The 19444-nt window shown below is 38.5% G+C and overlaps 1 protein-coding gene across 9 annotated transcripts in view; it reads left to right on the top strand.

The window, feature by feature from the left end:
- Positions 1-19444, top strand: part of PRUNE2 (prune homolog 2 with BCH domain) — a 227602-nt gene that overhangs the window by 182043 nt on the left and 26115 nt on the right. For all 9 annotated transcript variants that reach the window (XM_033123649.1, XM_033123644.1, XM_033123652.1 and 6 more), the window contains exons 10-12: positions 8659-8738; positions 10689-10889; positions 17960-18133. In XM_033123649.1, coding sequence (XP_032979540.1) covers positions 8659-8738; positions 10689-10889; positions 17960-18133 — 455 coding nt within the window. The remainder of the gene's footprint in view (positions 1-8658; positions 8739-10688; positions 10890-17959; positions 18134-19444) is intronic.

The following is a 19444-nucleotide window of genomic DNA, read 5'->3' as shown; positions in this document are numbered from 1 at the left end:
GGAAGTAAAACTAAGGCAGTGCAGCCACTGCACTGAATTGTGGGGGAGAGGACCCCTTGCAAGTGAGTATGTGTGTCCTGAGGTAGAAGAGTAAGGCCTGGGGCACCTACAGACTGGTCTACACAAAGGAGTAACTCCAGGTGGTGCTGAGCGGCTGAGGTGGGGGTGGGCAGGGTTGCAGGAGTCTGTGCTGAGACCCCCGCCACTTGGCCATCCTAGAGAAGCTGCAGCCTCTGGTGCCAAGGACTTACCTTCCATCCTGAAGACAAACAATAGTGCACTTCTCTTCTCCCTCCCTTCCTAAGAGCCTCGTCCTTGCTTAGCCTCGCCCATCCCCAGCTGCTCCTAAGATTGTCAGAGAAGAGCTTTTATTGTTAAGGGAGACAACACAGTAAAATCTGCACTGGGTGAACCTAGTTATGTATGGAGCAGTTATTTCTTTGGAATCCACGTCTGTAAGAGTCACCTAACTTTTCTAAATGATGTTTTCACAGAAGCTTAACTTATCAAAAATAATTTGTTGGTAGAGAATTGTGATGATCAAGTTCCACTAGGTGGTGAGACTAAGGCACATTGACCGGAAGAGCAGGGCATCTTCACGTCTCTAAGTAAGAGTGTTGGTTCAGTAGGTATTTATTCAGCTCTACCACACGCTAGGCCTGCGCTAAGCACTGGGCGTGCCTACCCTCCATGCATCCCCCATTCACAGCTGATGATTTTATTATTATCTGAAAAGCAATTATTATCTGGTTTTAATGGTATGTAGGCTTTCCTTCTGTTCCTACTTGGTGTTCCTTAAACTTCCATGTTCATAAGATTTACTGTAAAGAATTTTGTACACAAAACCACACATGCTCTAATACAGGGAACAAGTCAAGAACTTATCTAGGGGTCATTTGTGCTACAAGTGGTTTTTGCTACCTGCAGATTTTTAGAATCCAGCCCTGGGTAAGAAGACAGCATTGTATCCCGCTCCTCTGAGAACCTAAGAACAGATGGCTGTGGTTTGTGGGTTTTTGCAAAATCCCCAGAGGATGTGGGAGCTGGGTGAGTGCCCAGTGCTTGTCTTCCTTTTGTTTGCTGTCATCCACTTTCCTTATTTTCATCCCCTTCTTTATCTAGGGGCCACAGTGCCTCTGTTCTAGGGTGACTGAAGCCAGCTGGGTAGCTAATTGTTGCCAAAGGCTTCATTTCATGGACTCAAACCCACCTTCCTGTTTTGGGACCTAAACTCCCATGCTTTCTTTGGTATCAGATTGCTGAAGCTGAGGGTGAAACCCAGTCTTGCCTCCTAGTTGAGTAATTTGATAAGTGCCCTAGAGCTCATGGAATGCCTTGTCCTTTTACCTCAAACTGGGCAGCCTACTTTATCAGACAAGAATCCTCAAATGGCAATCCTCCAACCACTGGGCTTTAATTGGCCTAATTTATGTACTTAACAAAGGAAGGCAAGCACCTCCCCGAAAGGTTTTGTTTGTTTTTTCGTTTTATCTCCATTTTTGGAGAAAGTAACTTTATCAGTTCACTGTATCTTACTTGACTAGTAGGAAGCCAGGAGAGTTTTAGGAACTCTGACAGTAAGGAACTTTCTCTTTATGTAATAATTTTCCCAAAACATATCAGCATAACCATCTGGTATTTTTCTAAAGAACAATTAACATTTTAACCTGCTCTCCTGCTTCTATAGAGCTGTATTTTTCAGTTGCTAATCTTATAAGAATGATTATTCCCAAAAAGGGATGCTGGGTTTATATGCCTGTCAGGAAACATTACCATCTAGAAATGCTGTGTGTGTGTGTGTGTGTGCACGCGCGCGTGTGCATGCCAAGTCTTGGTTCACTGCTCATTTCCTATTTAAAAACCTTATCTCTCAGACAAGGCTAATCCTTCAACAACAATTAAATCCCTCCAGATTCAGAAATGTTGAAAGGATGTGAAATGTAGAATGGGCTTCCCTTTGTACCTGGTCTAAAGGCAAGACGGTGCATTTAAATATGTCCAAAGTTTTGCGTTTGTGGTCCTTCTCGCTGTGGTGTCAGCACTGCCATGCTACTACATGCTGGCTTCTTTACTAAGAAGAAGCACCAGAAACACAAAATCTACTAATGCACTTGAGATCCAGTCTCAAACTGGAGAATTCCATGTGTGTCACAGTTCCCCACTTTGAGGAGCACACAGATTTGGGATAAATAGCATTGGCTCACATAAGAGCGTGATTGTTCTTCCAACTTCCTGGGTTGAATTGAACCCTTAGCTAATTCAGTCCATTTTTTTTTCTAATTTCTGAATTTAAGAGGAATTTATTTTCCTCTAGAAATTTCTCTAGCTACTTCCACAAGTTTTGATATGTTAGGGCTTTATTGTTCAGTTTCTTATAAGTGTGTTTTTCAGTTTCTAAACTGTCTTTTTATGACTTACTTCTAAATATGTGGCCCTGAAGTCCAAAAATATGCTACATGTAATATTGATTTTTTTTGTATTTTATGAGACATTCAATAAGGTTAATTTTTGTGAGTTTGAAAAAAATGTGTATTTTTATTGAATGCAGATTTGTCCATTAGATCAAGCTCTATTATTACGTTCTTCAAGTCTTCTATATTCTTATACACTTTTTCATATTGATTTATAAATTATTGAGAAGTATAATCAAATTTTTCCCCATGGAATTAATTTCTCCTTATAATTTATCTTCAATTTTTGTTTTATTTATTTTTAGGTTATGTTGTTAAAAAGCATGTTGGTTTGGATTATTACGTCTTTTCAATTATTCTTTTTATCATTAAATAATAACTTTCTTAAGTCTTAATAATGCTTTTCTGCCTTTTTTTGTTTGACATTAACACTGTTACTTGCTTTCCTGTGTTTAGTATTTTTCTGGCATATCTTTCTATATCACTTTCGTGTGAACACTTCTCATTATTATTTTTAGATGTTCCTTTTTTAAGCAGCATGGCTACTCAGGGTAAGTAACGCCACCTGCTAGGACAAACACCCCAAATCTCAGTGTTTTAACACAACTAAGATTTAAAAATAAGACTTTAATTATTACAATCTCTTTCATATTGTTTTGCTTTTTAGGACTTTCATTGCTAATTCTTCTGTTTACTTTGTCTGCTGGCAATTCCTCAGATGGTTTTTCCCTAGTGTAGATTATAGTTTTGGTGGGGGGGTTATTTTGGCGTGAGCACATCTTTCCGAGGGTCTTTTTCTATTTCCTAAGTAGATTTCCAGTGAATCCTAGATTGCAAAAGTAGCACTACCAAGTAGTTTCACATTTGATTCTTCTGGAACCCTACAGCTCTAAGTCTTCAGTGGTCTTAGATGGACCATTGGATTTCCCAATCTTGGATTAACTTGGATTTCCTGCATCATTCAGGTAATATAAATTGAGATATGCTTGACACACAATTAGTGTCTCTAACTCTCCAAGATTGCTTTTGATTTCCACCCAAGATTCCAGGCAGGCCATGCTTTCCAAGACCAGAGGATAATTGGTTCTCATCCCCTTTTCATTAAGATGGCAATTCTTTAAGATTCAGGGCCTTATTTAAAAAGTTCAGGTCTAGGGGTGGCCGGTTAGGTCAGTTGGTTAGAGCATGATGCTGGTAGCACCAAGATTGCTGGTTCTACCCCTGCATGGGCCACTGTGAGTGGCGCCCTCCTTAAAAAAAGTTCAGGTCTAGGACTTTCTTCTAGTACCTAGAGATCACTTTTCCTGTGGAGTCCTAAGACCTATGTCCAGTCCGTGAACACTGTGGGTTACCGTCCCTTCAGCTTTCTAGAATAACTCTTCTGGCAGAATAACTCTTCTGGCACTTGGCAATTTCCCTTGGCTTCTTTCAATTTATATTAATTACTTTTGGGGTGTTCTATCTTATATAGCATTTCTTTGTATTTATAGTGGTACATGGCATTATACCTTGCCAGACACTTTCTAATCTCTCTTTTTTTTTCTTTAGTAAAGAGACAGAGTCTGAGTGAAAGCCCAGGGGGTTCTACCTTGAATTTAACAGCTTTGTTTTGTTTTTATCATATTTCATTTATATGACTATTTTTTTAGGCAAGTTATTCTAAGTTTCCCTACATACCGGTAATACAAACCGTCCTTTCAAAATAAATTTACTTAACTAAAATAAGGCAATTTAAAGAAAAACATTAGGCAAATTTGCAAGTGCTAGATGGCTATGAAAAAACCATAAGGTGACATATTACTACTCATGTTTATGGAATAATTGAAAGCACTTAATACCCTTCCTAGCTCTTGTCCCCATTTTTAAAAATGTTCTTTTGTACTTTAACAAACCAAACAAGAAGATGTGTATCATTAACATAAGCCTGGGTTGAGACTATGAGAAATGGGTTACCCAAATTAGGGCATAGTGTGAGTCAGATATTCCCTTCAAAACAAACAATAAAGGACAGCTGAACTAGTCAGAATGGGCTAGATTAGGATGTGGGAACAAAGAAACCCAACATCTCAGAGCAAACCACAACAAAAATCCCTTTCTTGTTCACATATGAGATCTGACAATTAAGTTTGCGAACTTGAGGCAATGCTGTTGCTAACCTTTTTTGATACCAGAGGGATTATTCATTATGAATTTATACCAACTGGACAAACGGTTAACCAAGTTTATAATTTGAAAGTGCTGAAAACGCTGTGTGAAAAAGTTAGACGACCTGAACTTTTCGCCAACAATTCATGGCTCTTGCATCACAACAATGCACCAGCCTACACGGCACCGTCTGTGAAGGAGTTTTTAGTCAGTAAACAAATAACTGTGTTGGAACACCCTCCCTACTCACCTGATCTGGCCCCCAATGACTTCTTTCTTTACCCGAAGATAAAGGAAGACATTTTGATGACATTCAGAACATCAAGGGCAATGCGATGACAGCTCTGATGGTCATTCCAGGAAAAGAGTTCCAAAGTTGCTTTGAAGGGTGGACTAGGTGCTGGTGTAGGTGCATAGCTTCCCAAGGGGAGTACTTCCAAGGTGACCGTAGTGATATTCAGCTGCGAGGTATGTAGCACTGTTTCTAGGATGAGTTCGCGAACTTAATTTTCCTACCTCATATCCAACAAGCTTTAGTCAGGGCCTTTGCTCCTCACAGTAACTCGCTCGCAGCCTACCAGAGCCCTTCCACAGCCAGCAAGGCTGGGAAGACTGCATTGCACTTGCTCCTAATTCTTCTGACCAGAAGTGACCCCTGCCACTCCCACTTTCATTTCATTTGTCAAAGCAAGTCATGCAGTCACCCTAATTTCAAAGGAGAGCAGAAAAGTATAATTTTACCATGTGACCCAAAGGCCAAGATCCAGAAATATTTGATGAACTATTTAGTTTATGATTATAAATTATCCTACAAACAAATAGTTCTGTATTCCGTCCTCTAGATGGAGACGTGGAGCTGAGCATCTGTTTGGGAGGTCAGCCATAGTAGAGTCAGTTTCGTGTTTACAACTCCTGCAGCCTCATTGGTAGCTCCATCCGTACACAGAAACCCCAAACTAACTAGTTGCTATGGATAGATAAGGTGAAATAATTTCCCTTTACACTGGATTGATTTGTTACCTAGTAGATCCCGAGAGGCTTTCATTACTGATTATAAAACTCCATCCTGCTCAATCACCAAGTACTCTGTTTGACCATTTCATTTCTACAAATATTTAAGGAGCTAATGTATGAATGTGGTTGAAGTATTTATAACCAGTGCAACTTGGGTTTCTCTTAGGTGTGCCTCTGGGTTATTCTGGTTCAGCTTACCTCTCTGTTCCTGGGGTTTCCTAAAATATTCCGATGGCCTTCTGCAATATCCATGGGTTTATGAAAGTGCCTCTCCTCTAATCACCCCATCACAGCCATCAGCATTTCCCTGCCCCCATGCATGCCACCACTGACTTTCTAGCACCTTCTTGACAAGGTGTCTGCTCTGTGTTGCAAAGGAGTATTGATAGACAAAGACTCTATTCACTAACTTCAGTGAGTTCAGGGGCACTTACAGGCTCTATGGAGATTTGTGCAGTATTGGAATTTTCCCTTACTTGGGCTACTACCCAAATTATAGTAACCGTAATTATGTCTTGTCCAACCATGACACATACTTGAATTATTAATAAATCACATCCTGATATTATGTGTAAAATGAGGGAATGTAATATCTTAAACTCAATACTTTATAATTTACAGAGTAGTTTTATATTCATATGCATTATATTTATTCTCCACAGTCACTGTGATGTTAGATATTTATCTCCATTTAAAAATCCCAAAAATGGTCAGCTAATTTTCTCAGTGTTGATCAGTTTGTCAGTACTTACTAACAGTGGAACTATAACCTGGATGTATAACCTCTTATCTAGGACTCTTTCAATTATTCCATGATGTTGCCCATAACTTACAAACATTAACAAAACCTACAAAAATTTAAGACTGATACTATCTATCTATTTAAAAACCCTTCATCTTTATTTCGAATTAAAGGCCATCACTCTTATGTGCTCTGTCAGGCAGGGAACGATATGATGATGTCATTTATTTTTTAGGTTGACTCATAGACAGAGGACTAGGAAAAATAATGTACATGGACATTCAGGGTATTTGAAGCTGGATAATTCAATCCAACACTTATTTATTAGGTTTTTACTTCTACCAGGTACTAGAGACATAATAGTAAAGAAGACAGGTATGGATCCTGTCCTCATGGTTTCAAGGCTAATGAAAAAGACAATTATAATAGGTGGCAAAAATAACTATAAAAATAATAACAATTTTTTCTTTCAGTGTTATTTTCAGGCATTGCATATTCTCCCTCGTTTATTGGTGAGGAAACTGAATAACTTGCCACAAATTACAGTTCTAACACAGTAAGTGATAGAACTAAGATTTGAATCCAGATGGTCTTAACAGCAGCATTTTGTCACTTTACGGGTACTGCAGGGTTGGTATCAAGGAAAGCATACACAGATCACTTCAGATGACAGGGGATCATTGTCAGGAAATCTGAAAAATTGCAGCACCATGGAAAACCCAGGTGTCCATCCCTCTGCCTCCCAAGACTTTCAAAGGCCTTCTCTTAGCTCACTACTCCCATCTCTATTACTAGACAATTTGGTTTGTTGCCACCCAGTATGCTGTATCTCTGCTAGGCAGAGGTCGTCCTGTTCCTGCCAATGCATTGCTTCCTTCGACTCACACACCAACCTCTTGCTCGCTGTTTTTCCTCTAGGGTGGATTCATTTGAGAGAACATACAGGGTAGAAGCCACAGCAACTGTGTGGAGAAAGAAACTCCCTGAGGTTGTTTGTGAAGGGGTCTGTTGTGTTGGTGGGTAAGGAAGCAGGCATTACTTCTCTCAGGGGAGCAGCGCTGAGTTATTGGTGACAGTCATTATTTTAACACCATTGTCCCATCTCCACCACAAGAATGAGGCTGGTCTATTGTGTTCCCCTGTATCCTCAGCACATAGTAGACACTGAATACATATTTGTGGAATAAATGCAGCAAGTACAATTGCCACTAGAGACATAGAATTTGTTTTCATCATAGGAGTGCTTTATTGATTATAAGGGGTTTGACTTGGATCCTGGAGAAACTGATCATCCACATGAACACATTTCAAATGTTTGTTGTAGACCCAGATTGAAGTGAAGTCTCAGTAAGAGAGAAAAGGAAGGACTAAATTTAGAACTTTAACACAAAGGTTTATCACGTTTAAGTTTAGATTAGTGCCAACATCGCAAGGATTCATCCTAGATGGAAATTATGTGAAGTCACCAAGAATAAAAATATATTATCGTGATGGATGGGGACTTACTGACTGAGGGATGGAAGATGAAAATAAGTCCGTGGGAGTTGCTGTGAATGGTGGTCGGCTTCCTCCAAAGGCGTATAGATTTGTCACAATTTTCTCCAGTATTTTCCAATTCCCTGCCACTTGTCTTACCCAGTGGGCTAATATAAATGGGCTTGGGCTTGGCACCGATTAGAGAGAAGAGATGGTAACTCATGACTCAAACCATCTTTACCAATGTGTAATTCACAATAATTTTTAACTTTTCAAAGAATTAAGGAAAATAATGTAAGTTGGTACTTTCTCAGGAATGTTAGGGACTTGACAGTCATTGCTTAATCTTTCAACAACTCAATGAGGTAGGTGGTATGTCCCTATTTTACAAATAAAGAGAGTGGGACCAGCCAAGTATGCTTTCCTTTGCCCACAGCCGTCTAAGTAACATGCTCCAATTTACACAGAGGAAGAGATCTATACAAAATCAGGTCTGTCTTTACTCCAAAACACATATATTGCCTCTTTGGTTGAAAAATATATATACATATTAAATGCCCCCATAAGTATATATTATTAGCTATTTGCTTTCCCTGTTTCTGAGTTTTTTACTTGGGGTGTGTTTCCTTATGTGAGCTGGTGGAAGTGACTTGTTGCATGCACAGAGTAAAACTGGTGTCCCCCGTTCTCATTCACAGTAACTGCAGGAAGTCTTTACTCCAATTTGGGGCTACTTAGAACGGATTCAGTACACATACTCGGTTTGTTCCAAATGAATTAAAAATATTATCCTGGAATCTCTGGGCTTCCTTTTCAAAGAAAATTACCCCCCACACAATGTTTTACATTCTTTGCTTTGCTTTCTTCCAGGCTAATCTCAGAGGATGTCGGAATGGAGGTCCCCTTTGAGGAGGGAATGCTGAGTCCCAGTGCTGCAGACATGAGGCCTGGTGAGAGGAGCCTTTGGTCATTTCCTTCAGCGGGATTCTATATTCACACACTTTCATTATTCAGTGAGAGAACCATTTCCTGTGCATCTCACTTGTGATTTCAGTGATAAAAGTGAAGAGAGAGAGAAAAAAAAAATGTGCAAGGAAGGTGTGAAGCTCAATTTGGTTAACTTCAGAGTTGACTTGAATATGGATGCTGATTGGTGTGAGCCACCGTTTATATCCCGGCCACAGCCTTGTCTGCCAGTGCTTTCAATCCCTGCGATAACCGGCTGCTGCATATATCAGAACACCAAATTCTCACTAACGTCTAAGTTCACCCAATGTATGCTTCAGTGTGAGAATGTTTAAAATTAGAAATGTGACATCAAGAAGGCTCAGTATCCTGATTATTAAAACAGAAAAGAAAAGAAAAGAAAAAAAACCCTGTACTCTAAGGGTTTACAACCCAAGGCATATACAAGAAGGAATTTTAAAATTTCTGTTGCGATCTACATGACTCCGACTTTGTACTAAGGTCACTCCTTTGCACTGTACCTGCTTCAAGATCATACCAAGATCCTGAACTCTAGAATGGAGTAGGAAGAAGAGAGTCAATATGTTTTTCTGTCCAAGCATTGACAGTGCATTGTTCAAAGTACTAGTCATGTAACATAATTATTTTTAAAGGTTCTCTAGCGAAGTAAGCATGGTAGCCCCTGTATGGCTAATCCGCTCTTCAAAGCTCACAATACACTTTGAATAATAAAAGCACCAAAGCTATGGTGATCCTATATGATAGCAATTAGCCACATGTGGCTATTTAAATTAATTAAAATTTAAAATAAATTTGAAAAGTTCAATTCTTCAGTTGCACTATCTTCATGTCAAGTGCTCAAAATTTGTTATCACTGCAAAAAATCATTTTGGATGGTACTTCTTTGAGAATTCCTGTAATATAGAAATCCATTGTTTTTCAAACTTATTCGTCAATAGAAACTGTTTTCAGATAATACATAAAAACATTACATGGAGCACAGTTTGGGTTATGTTCTATACTGGGGGAAAAAAAATCTTAGTGACAAAGAAAGAGTGTCAATTTCATCTGGATGTGACCAGAGTTAGAATTCCAGAATTGAGAGCTATAGCAGGTGGTCTGCAAAATACTTTGTGACAAGGCATCCTGAAATGATGCCCTGAATTGAACATTTCTATTTTGAGGCTATCACTACCATTGTTCAGTTGGGATCAACTTGCTTAAAAATGACCTTTCCAGCTCTGCTTCTGTTAAGTGAAAGCCACATTAGTGACAAGATGCATATTACAGTGAAAGTATAGGAACTACTTCCGTGAGCCTTACATATGATCGTCAGTTATGGTATGGGAACCAACATGAAGTAATATTGGCATAAAAGGTAGTGACTGCTGATTAAACAATGTAATCTGGGAGGATACCTCAGCTGTATTAAAAATAAATACAGAAAGAATGCCGGGCAAAGAAAGGTCACTGCACATCATACACAGAGTCGTCAGAAACTGAAGAAAAGTATTTTGGGAGTGTCTGTGAACATAACAGAAAACGTTCTTACCCTCTATTCCATAGAAGTAAAGGCTACATGAGCTGTTATAAGATACATTTAAGCTTAACTGTTTTTCTTATGCAATGTGCAATGTGAAAATTCAATTCAATATTCTATCAATTTCAAGTTCTCAAACCTGAATAGGGCAGTTCTAAAAGCTAGTTTTTTGCCCATTTAACAATGGCTCCCATTTCCTATTTCTATATGACCAGGGCTGAGGGGTCTGGGGCAAGCCAGTACTGAGGCCAGCTGATCAAGAAGAGGGTACAGATTCCATATGAGGTCTGCCAGCAGATCTGCCTTTGCTGAAAGGGCCTTAAAAATGTTTTTGCATTCTTCACAGCCATGCATATGGTCAGTTCTTGATGTTGTTATTCTTTATCTTCTTTAGAACCTCCTAATTCTTTGGATCTTAATGGCACTCATCCTCAGAGAATCAAGCTCCTTGCCCCAAATATCAGTCTTTCTCTGGACCAAAGTGAAGGGTCTGTTCTCTCTGATGATAACCTGGACAGTCCAGATGAAATTGATATCAATGTGGATGAACTTGATACCCCCGATGAAGCAGATTCTTTTGAGTACACTGGGCACGGTAAGTTGCCAAGTTGGCAAGACCAAAGTTATGTGAAAAGTGAAAGATTATCTAAGTGGCATTAATAAACCTCCCATTTTGTTGCGGTGGCGATTTTCTGTGATTTCTAGAAGCTTTTGTTTGTATTTCAGCTCATAGGAGGCTTTGATTGACAGTTTAGATCTTGGCAGAACTGGTGTGATTCACAGAGGTGACACATAGCCATTGCTGTTTTCTTAAACCCCGACTCTACGGCAGGCCCTGTGCTGGGTGCTAGTGTTGAAGGAAAGCTGTTACGTGCTCTGTTGTAAGAAAATTGGGGCTGAATCTGCAGAGAAAGAGAATTTAATCTGGAAGATTAAATTTGAGGCAGAGAAATCAGAGTTTACTAATTTCTTTGTTCAAGCTCCCACTGTTTGGAATGGTCTTGCCCCCAGATCCTTTCCTGGCTATTTCCTTCTCTTTATTCAGATCTTAATCAGATGTCACCTCATCACTGAGGCCTTCCTTGACCTCCATAATCAAAGGCACTCCCCATCCTTACCCCCAGCACCCAGTCACTCTCTGCCCCGGATTCATTTTATTTTCTATGTGTCACTAATTGAAATCATATCATTTAACTCTTTGTTTGAAGTTCATCTTTCTCTTCCCACTAGAATGTCAGCTCCATGAGGGCAGGGACTTGATTATGTTTGTTTTAATACTGCTGATAAAGTAGGAAGGAAGGAGGGATGGAATGGGGTGGGGTGGGGGAAGAATAAAAAGGGAGAAAATTAAAAGCTGCTGAATCAAACACAGACACTCCTGATACGAATATCAATCTCATTTTAGTTATTTCTGTTGTTCAGTGAAATTGGATTTGTTAAGAAACATGGATAAATACAAAGCATTTACTTTTTAAAAATGGCATGTGGTTTCTATTTTACAGGGTGACATTCTCTGACTTTATCATATTTGAAATTGGAAGTACGAGAATCCTGGCCACAGCTATTGCTTTGATACATTGTAAAAATTCTTCTTAAAATTTAAATTTTTCTTAAAAATTTTTTTAAATCTTTAAAATTGCTTAAAAGAAATATCACCAATAAATGATGCCCTGACGTTTAGAGCCATCCTAATTCCAGGAGTGTCATTCGTAGGAGAATATAATTAGGAAACTCATCAAATTAGTGAATTCATCCAATGGTCATTGAACCACTGAGGCTACAAGCATAACCAGCACTGATTAAGACCCTGCCTTCACCAAGGTTAGTAAGGCTTTATCTCCTCAAGCTGAAAAAATGGAAGTGGCTAAACTACTTGCTCTACAGCTTATTGTGTTTTAAGTGGAGATTTTATATTGCATTTATGTCATGTTTTTGAATTTCTATAATTATTTAGATATATGACCCTGTAGGTTGAAATACACAAATAAGAGGCAAAAGAAGGTCTTTAATTAATTCATATTTCTTTTCTACCATCACTGAGACTCTTCCCCAGCCTCTCCATCCATCCCAGCTGCCCCCAGCTGCCCCAGCCTTTCTCCTGCTAATATAATATATTCTCACATGTAAGAATCACGCTTTGATTTACAATTCCATAGAAGACTGCTGTGGCATGACCCTGCTAGTTCTGTCCTTTCCTCCCCCTGTACTTTCCTGTCGCCCTGGAGAGCTGTATCACACCACATCTGAACCTTTATTTTTATAAAGAGTAAAACTGCCAAGCAAAGTGGTAGTGTTTGAGCAAACTGGTAATTAAAGTTGCCACTTGCTGACATAGTTCTTTTTATTTCATCGATACAGTTATGTCGAAAGAACCAGTTTAACAGCCACCACACACTTTTAGGTCTTAAACTCAAAGGACAAAATGTTAATGTAAGTTGAATTTTAAAGTCCACCCTGATTTTCAAACAAAAGATGTATGTTGAGACACTGTTTTAAACAAAAACATTAAACATTGAAAACACAAACTACATCTGAACAGCATATTTTATTAACATGGAGACATGAATAACTTTAAGAGGGATAGAATACAATGTATGAAATAAATGTTTGAAAGCTGCATTTTTTTTTTTTGGGTTTCTTATGTGAATATTTTGAATTAGGCATATACATTAAAAAAATGGAGTTTTTAAAGCACAGTGTTTCAAAAGTATTTGGTCAGTAATCTGTTTTATTTAACAAATACTTTTATAGGGCTTGTTAGGTACCAAAATCCGTGCTAAGTGCTTTAAAAATATTAATTATTTGAATCCTTATATCAACTCTCTGAATAGGTATTATGTTTCTCCATTTTAAGATGAGAACACTGAGGCATGAAAAGGTTAGGTAATTTACCTAAGGTCACACAGCTAGTAAATGTCCAAGCCAGCACTCAAGGCCTGAGTTGTCCTCAACTCTGGGGTCATACTGCTTCTCCATAAATATGCTGACAATGAATAGAAGGTCTTTCAGTAGATTAGGCTAGCGTACCTGAAGCCAAGCCTGATAGGTCCCCCGCTCACATTTACGCACCCTTTATCCAGCCATTGGCACCACCTGAGGGCTCTTACTTTACCAATGCCTAATAAAAGAATTTCATGCCATTTTCCTGTGTCACGCAGTAGCTGATGACCAAACATTACTGTCAGGTTATATGGCCACAATGTGGTTTTGCTTATGAAAAATTTTTGAATTTCACTATCATCAAAAGATGTTCAATTGGTCTTTACTTCCATGCAATTTTCTTTAATTATTGTGTTTAAATAGTTGGAAAATATCATTCAAAGTACCAATGTAATTAAGGCTTGATTTTCTTTGATAAATACAAGTGCCCAAGATACCAGAAATATGTAGATAGTGAAGGACTTAGGAGGTCAGTCTTTCTATTAAGGGAGATCTGAGATTTTTTTTTTTAATGCTTTATTATACTAATCTTAGAAACTTAAATATATCCAAAGATCAGAAAAGATAATGAACAAATTCTGTTTTCCAAACCAACTGCAAAGTTATTTTTACCATAACTCAGATTTCAGCAAAGGCATTTAATAAGAGAAATGGAAAAACGATAAAGAATTTTAGCCTATTTCTGATAAGAATGTTATAAGAAATACTCATATGCACTTGTATATTTTTTTCTTCTTAGGTGATGTTTAATGGCCTTATTTAAGTTATCTTTTCTAAAACTAACCCCTAATGACAGAGTTTTTTCTGTAATAAGGTACCCAACATTTTTTGCCAGATAATCTGGGAGTCATTTTATTTATCTTCCCTATCTACAATCTACTATTTTCACAGCCTGTGGGAAAGCAGCTTATAAAATCAATTCTATGTTTTAACTCTGCATATAAACTAACCAAGTGTTAAGCTTATTTTATTTTACCCACAAGCAACTTTATGCCATAATGGTGTGGTCTAAAAGGATGATTTTTTTTTTTTGGTACTTTTGTATGCTTAGTGTTTATATTTAAATTTATTGCCTGACTGCTCTTTGTCACACACACAAAAAATTTTTTAAAAGACTTCTTAACTGTCTTCCCCTAATAAGGAAAAGTTCAAACATCATATCTTGTAAGGTTATGTACATGATCAGTGCAAGATCACAGAAGCTAGTCACCTTTCACCGATGTATGTTCCCCTGCTGGAACGGCATCTCTAGTTAGTCCCTAATGACACCAACAGTGGATTCCCCACTGTGGTTCATATAGCACAGGGCATTTAAGAGCTTGTGTTCTCAATCATTTCACAAAAGACAAGAGAAAAATGTTCAAGTTGCCTTCTTCCCTGTGTAACAGAGCTTAATTGACTTCAACAGTTGCCAGGGAGAAAAATTTGCTATTGAGAAAAGGAGACAGAGAAAATCAAGCATTTCTTAGTGAAGAAGGCGTGAAACCAAAAATTAAATCTGGAGGGCCTGGGGATAGAGAGTTAAATGAGACCTGAAAATTTTCAAAATAGTGACAAAATGATGGCTAGGGGGAGGATCGTAATTTATAGTTATAGCAGAAGAATTATTAAGATTGGGAGGATATTGCTAATTCAAGGAATGAAATAAAGATATCTTTACTTCTTACTAATATAGTATTGTTGACTGCTAGACATGAACACCATAAGAGAATTTACTGGACCCCTAACCCTTAAATAATTTCTTTTCCCTATTTATGGCACTCATCCAAGGTGGGAAAGGGGCAGGCGCCCCAGCAACTGGCCAACTGAAACATTAGCATAATGACATTAACATGTCATTAAAAAGGTCCAGCCACAAACTTTTATGCTAAAATGAACAATAAGGCTGTTTTTAAAAATAAACTGTAGAAAAGTGTTTTTGTGTGTGTGTACATACATACTTTTAAGTAGAGGTGTCCTTTCTTACTGTGATACAATAATCAAAAAACAGACAAAAGTGAACAGTCAACTATATAAAATATATTTCTATTTGAAAAAAGTACAAATGTAAAAAGTAAGCATAAGACCGGAAAATAATTGTAATACGTGACAAAGTTCTATATAAAGAGCTCTGAAAAATGAAGAAGAACAATAGAAAAGGGACCTAATAGGTAGGTGCTCCCTGTCAGTAAGAGAAATAAATGTAAATAGCCAACAATCACTTAAAAAGTATCGCCTGCTTTAATAATTAAAGAAATACAAATTAAAACAAAAAAGAGACAGTTTCACCCTAAATTGTCAGGGATTAAAAACTTTGATAACCTCCAGTGTTTCTGACAATGTGAGGAAACAGTAACTCTCATGTATTATGGTGCGATATAGTCAATGCAAAAATGTCCCTAAAACCCTCAAATGCCTATACCTTCTGATCTAGCATTCCACTGCTAGAAATTTAGCCTATAGATACCTGTACAAAGAGAATTATTGAAGCAAATTATTGAAGCAAAATATTTCTAAGGGACAACAACAGCATGGAATGAGTTTTCCATCACTATGGGATTGATAAACTAAAAGACATCAATAAAATGGAATTCTGTAGGTCTATTTTTCAAATGAGCAGGGTTTATATTCATTGAACTGCAAAGAAGACTATATTATTAGGTAAGAGCACATTGTTGAACAGTATGTGTAGAACATGCAGAATATACGGAATAATCATACATTTTGGGAAAAAAGTATGTGTGTACATGCACATAGAAAGAATGCACATCAAACAACGGGTGAGAGTGGCATTGGCAATTTTTGCTGTTTTCATGAACAATTTCTGTATTGCTTGCACTTTTATTAGTGTGTTTTACTTTTAAAATCCAAACAAACAAACAAACCCAAAACAACAGAACACAGTGTACAAACATTTTTTTTTTTTTTTAAACAAAGCAGCCTCATTAAAAAGCATGCAGAAAACAAGACAAAACAAACCCACACAGATCACCGGAGCCAAGTTAGAGCGGGCCAGAGTCCCAAGCAGGATAAAGAGGGGTTTGTGGATGTTAAGTTCATTGCAGGGGAGAACATGTGTGTATAGGGACAACGAATGACAAACCCACATGAGAGCCCAGAGTTCTGAGGGCACACAGACCAGATGGAAAATAGGGTCCTGGGAAGGGAGCTGAGATGAGCATCCAAGGGCCCTAACCCAAGTAGGAAGGGAGAAGCAGGAAGGGATTCCATAGGCAGATGGATGGATTTGCACCTGACTGCAGTGCTTGATCTGAAGCCAAAGGTTGCTGCTTTCCATCCTTGTGGAATCTTCCGGAACATAATGGCTTTGTTGTGCCTCCCTTACAGATTACCAGTATTTCCAGGAACTTGTCCAAGCTTTACTTATCCACTCATCCTCCAAATTTTTATTGAGTACTCTGTGCTGGTTTCCAAGCTAAGTGTGGAGTGGAGGTGAATAATAAAAGTAATTCAGGTACACTTTCTTAGCCCAAGTTCCTTTCACAGTCTCATAGTAAAATTCAAAGTGTAATGTGATAGCTTAGAAGGGCAGAAAAGGTAAGAGTTTGACTATATTTGCTTACTAACTCTGTGACCTGAAGTAATTACTTCAGAGCTATGTCTCTGTGTCATAGCTATTATAATACCTACTATGGTATTTGATACATGGTAGCTACTTCATAGAGTATTGCTATTATTATTACATCAAAGTCCCATAAAAAGAATACAAATACAGTACAGTGTAAGTCAAAGGTCATTTCCCATGAATGGAAAAACAAGAATGATAATATCTCACAAAATTATTTTGAAAGTTATAAATACTCTTTTCCTTCAAATTACTTAAATGTTGTTAAACTCTGCTGGTAATTGAAGTAAAAAATGGAAACAATTGCTACTTATTCTTTAAAAGTATTAACACGGTTGCTTTTTCTGGATGCAGGAGAGTGATAAGTAAATTTCTCCCCAAGATGCTCCGTGGGCTTTTTTATTGCCTTATGCACCCACAAATAGGAGTCTTGAGAATTCTTAGCCTTGGAGTGTTTCTGGTCTACAAAGTTCTTTGTTTCTTTTTGAATTATTTTTTTCTACCTCCGGAAATTTTTTTCTACCAGCGGAGGTAGTCAAAAATTCACAAAGAAACAAAGTTATTTGTTTCTTTGTGAATTATTATAAAACCTTTCTGTAGCATATTTTTGAAAAATCCATAGGAAGTAATATCAATTTTATGCCCAATGTGCTCCCATTAGGGAAAGGTGGTCAGCTCCTTTGTAAGAGACTTAGAGCAGGAATCTAGGCTAGTGGTATCATCAAGATACTAAGCTATGGACCCCCAAAATACTCTGGGCACTCAGGATAAGCCAGGAAATGTAGTCCAAGGAAAACAAGATTATCTAGGTCTCATACATAGCCTTTCAGCCCATTAGAAAGGCCTGCGGTCTTCAACCTGTATGATCAAGGATGAATTGGTACCAGACTGTACCCTCTTGGACCACTACTGACACAAAGCAGCTCTAGCCCAGTGTCTATCCCCACCCTCAGCTCGGCCTTAGCAATGGATTTGGTTGTTCAGTCAGTAATAGACTTCACTGAGTGTCTTTTATGTGGTCAGGATGGTGTTAAGCTCTGTAAGAGTTATACAAAACAGGGAGTTCATCAAGTTCACTCTGCCAGGAGACAGCTGGTTGTTGAACTTCTTGAACTGTAAAGGTCTTGCTCCTTCAGCACTGCTCTGTGCTTCATTTGCAGAGGATCCTACAGCCAACAAAGATTCTGGCCAAGAGTCAGAGTCTATTCCAGAATATACAGCAGAAGAGGAGCGGGAAGACAACCGGTTGTGGAGGACAGTGGTGATTGGAGAACAAGAGCAGCGGATTGACATGAAGGTCATCGAGCCCTACAGGAGAGTCATCGCTCACGGAGGTAGTCAAGCTTGGTGTGAATCTGGGAAGTGGGGGATGGGCAGCCGTATTTTTTTTTATTAGAAAATGAAACGAGGGTTTTCTGCAGCATGACATCCCAAAGACCCTATTGGGCAAGCAATGTTCAGGGGTCTGTAAAGCTAAGTATATTACCTCATACGCAATTCAGTTAACACCGGAAAGCCTTCTATGGAAAAATAACTTTCCAATGTGAAATGCTTTCCACAGTGCATATCGGATAGCTATGATTTTCTGCATAAATTTCTTGAAATGCATAGTTGTCTAATTTAATAATTTCTGTTCCGCATTCACTTGGGTCGGTTTAGGGTTTAATTAAATAGCGTTTGAGTCCGTACCACCACATGTATGGTGGTGTAATGTAATAAGATCATTGAACTGGAGGTGCTTCTAATGACAAAACAGTCTTTTGAATCCTCTTCAGAAGTTTTAGGAAATCTTCTTAGACTGAGCCTTGTCATTTTTCACCTACCTGAAATTGGCTTTTCTGTAAACTCCATGACATCTATGTCTGACAAAAGCCAGTTCCAGCGAAAACCTCCATTTGCTTAGTGGGGAAGAACGGAGGGAGAAAAGCTGTGTTTTGTATTTCCAATGCTTTCTTGGAGCTCCAGAGCCTTGACTAATTTGGGATTCACAAAAAAGTCAGATGAGCACAAGCAACACACTTAGTGTTGTCAACTTCAGTAAACGTAAATGGCTTTTTAATTTTTCTGCTGCATGCACTCCTTTCCTGCAGTCCTGAGGCACCACCCTAACCACTCAGCTGTTCCAAAAAAGTGTAAGCTGACAAGGCAATCGTTGTTCTCTCTTCCTTAACAAGGACAGAGAAATAAGCATCTTGGCATGACATTAAACTCGTAGCTTTTGTTTTCTAACTAGCAGAAGGACATTTTGTTTTTACAATCAAATTGCCTTCCACCAGCAGATTTTATACTTTCCATGCCATGCATTGCTACTTCCACGTAAGTATCTGGACACCCAGGGAGTCCGACCATGACGGTGAAGGAAAATGCCAATATGTGTCCTCATCCATGACCTTCCTTTTTCCTGTTTCACTATTTGACCTGAAATGGTAACGTGGCCCAGTGAGAGCTGTTGTGGCATGGGGACAGCTTCCTCTGTGGGAAGCTTTTCCCATAGCCCTTCAGGATGAGAGCTGGCCTAATCTTGCTGAAGGTGACAGACAACTGGCCAGAGTCAACCCTTTTGTTTTGATGAAATCCACAACCTGAGCATCATTCACATCTTCCCAGGTCATACCTCCTTTGCACCACCCATCAGGTATTTTTCA

The sequence above is a fragment of the Rhinolophus ferrumequinum genome, chromosome 12 (genome assembly GCF_004115265.2).
Source record: "Rhinolophus ferrumequinum isolate MPI-CBG mRhiFer1 chromosome 12, mRhiFer1_v1.p, whole genome shotgun sequence".
Classification (NCBI taxonomy): Eukaryota; Metazoa; Chordata; class Mammalia; order Chiroptera; family Rhinolophidae; genus Rhinolophus; species Rhinolophus ferrumequinum.
This window is presented reverse-complemented; position numbering and strand designations above follow the sequence as displayed.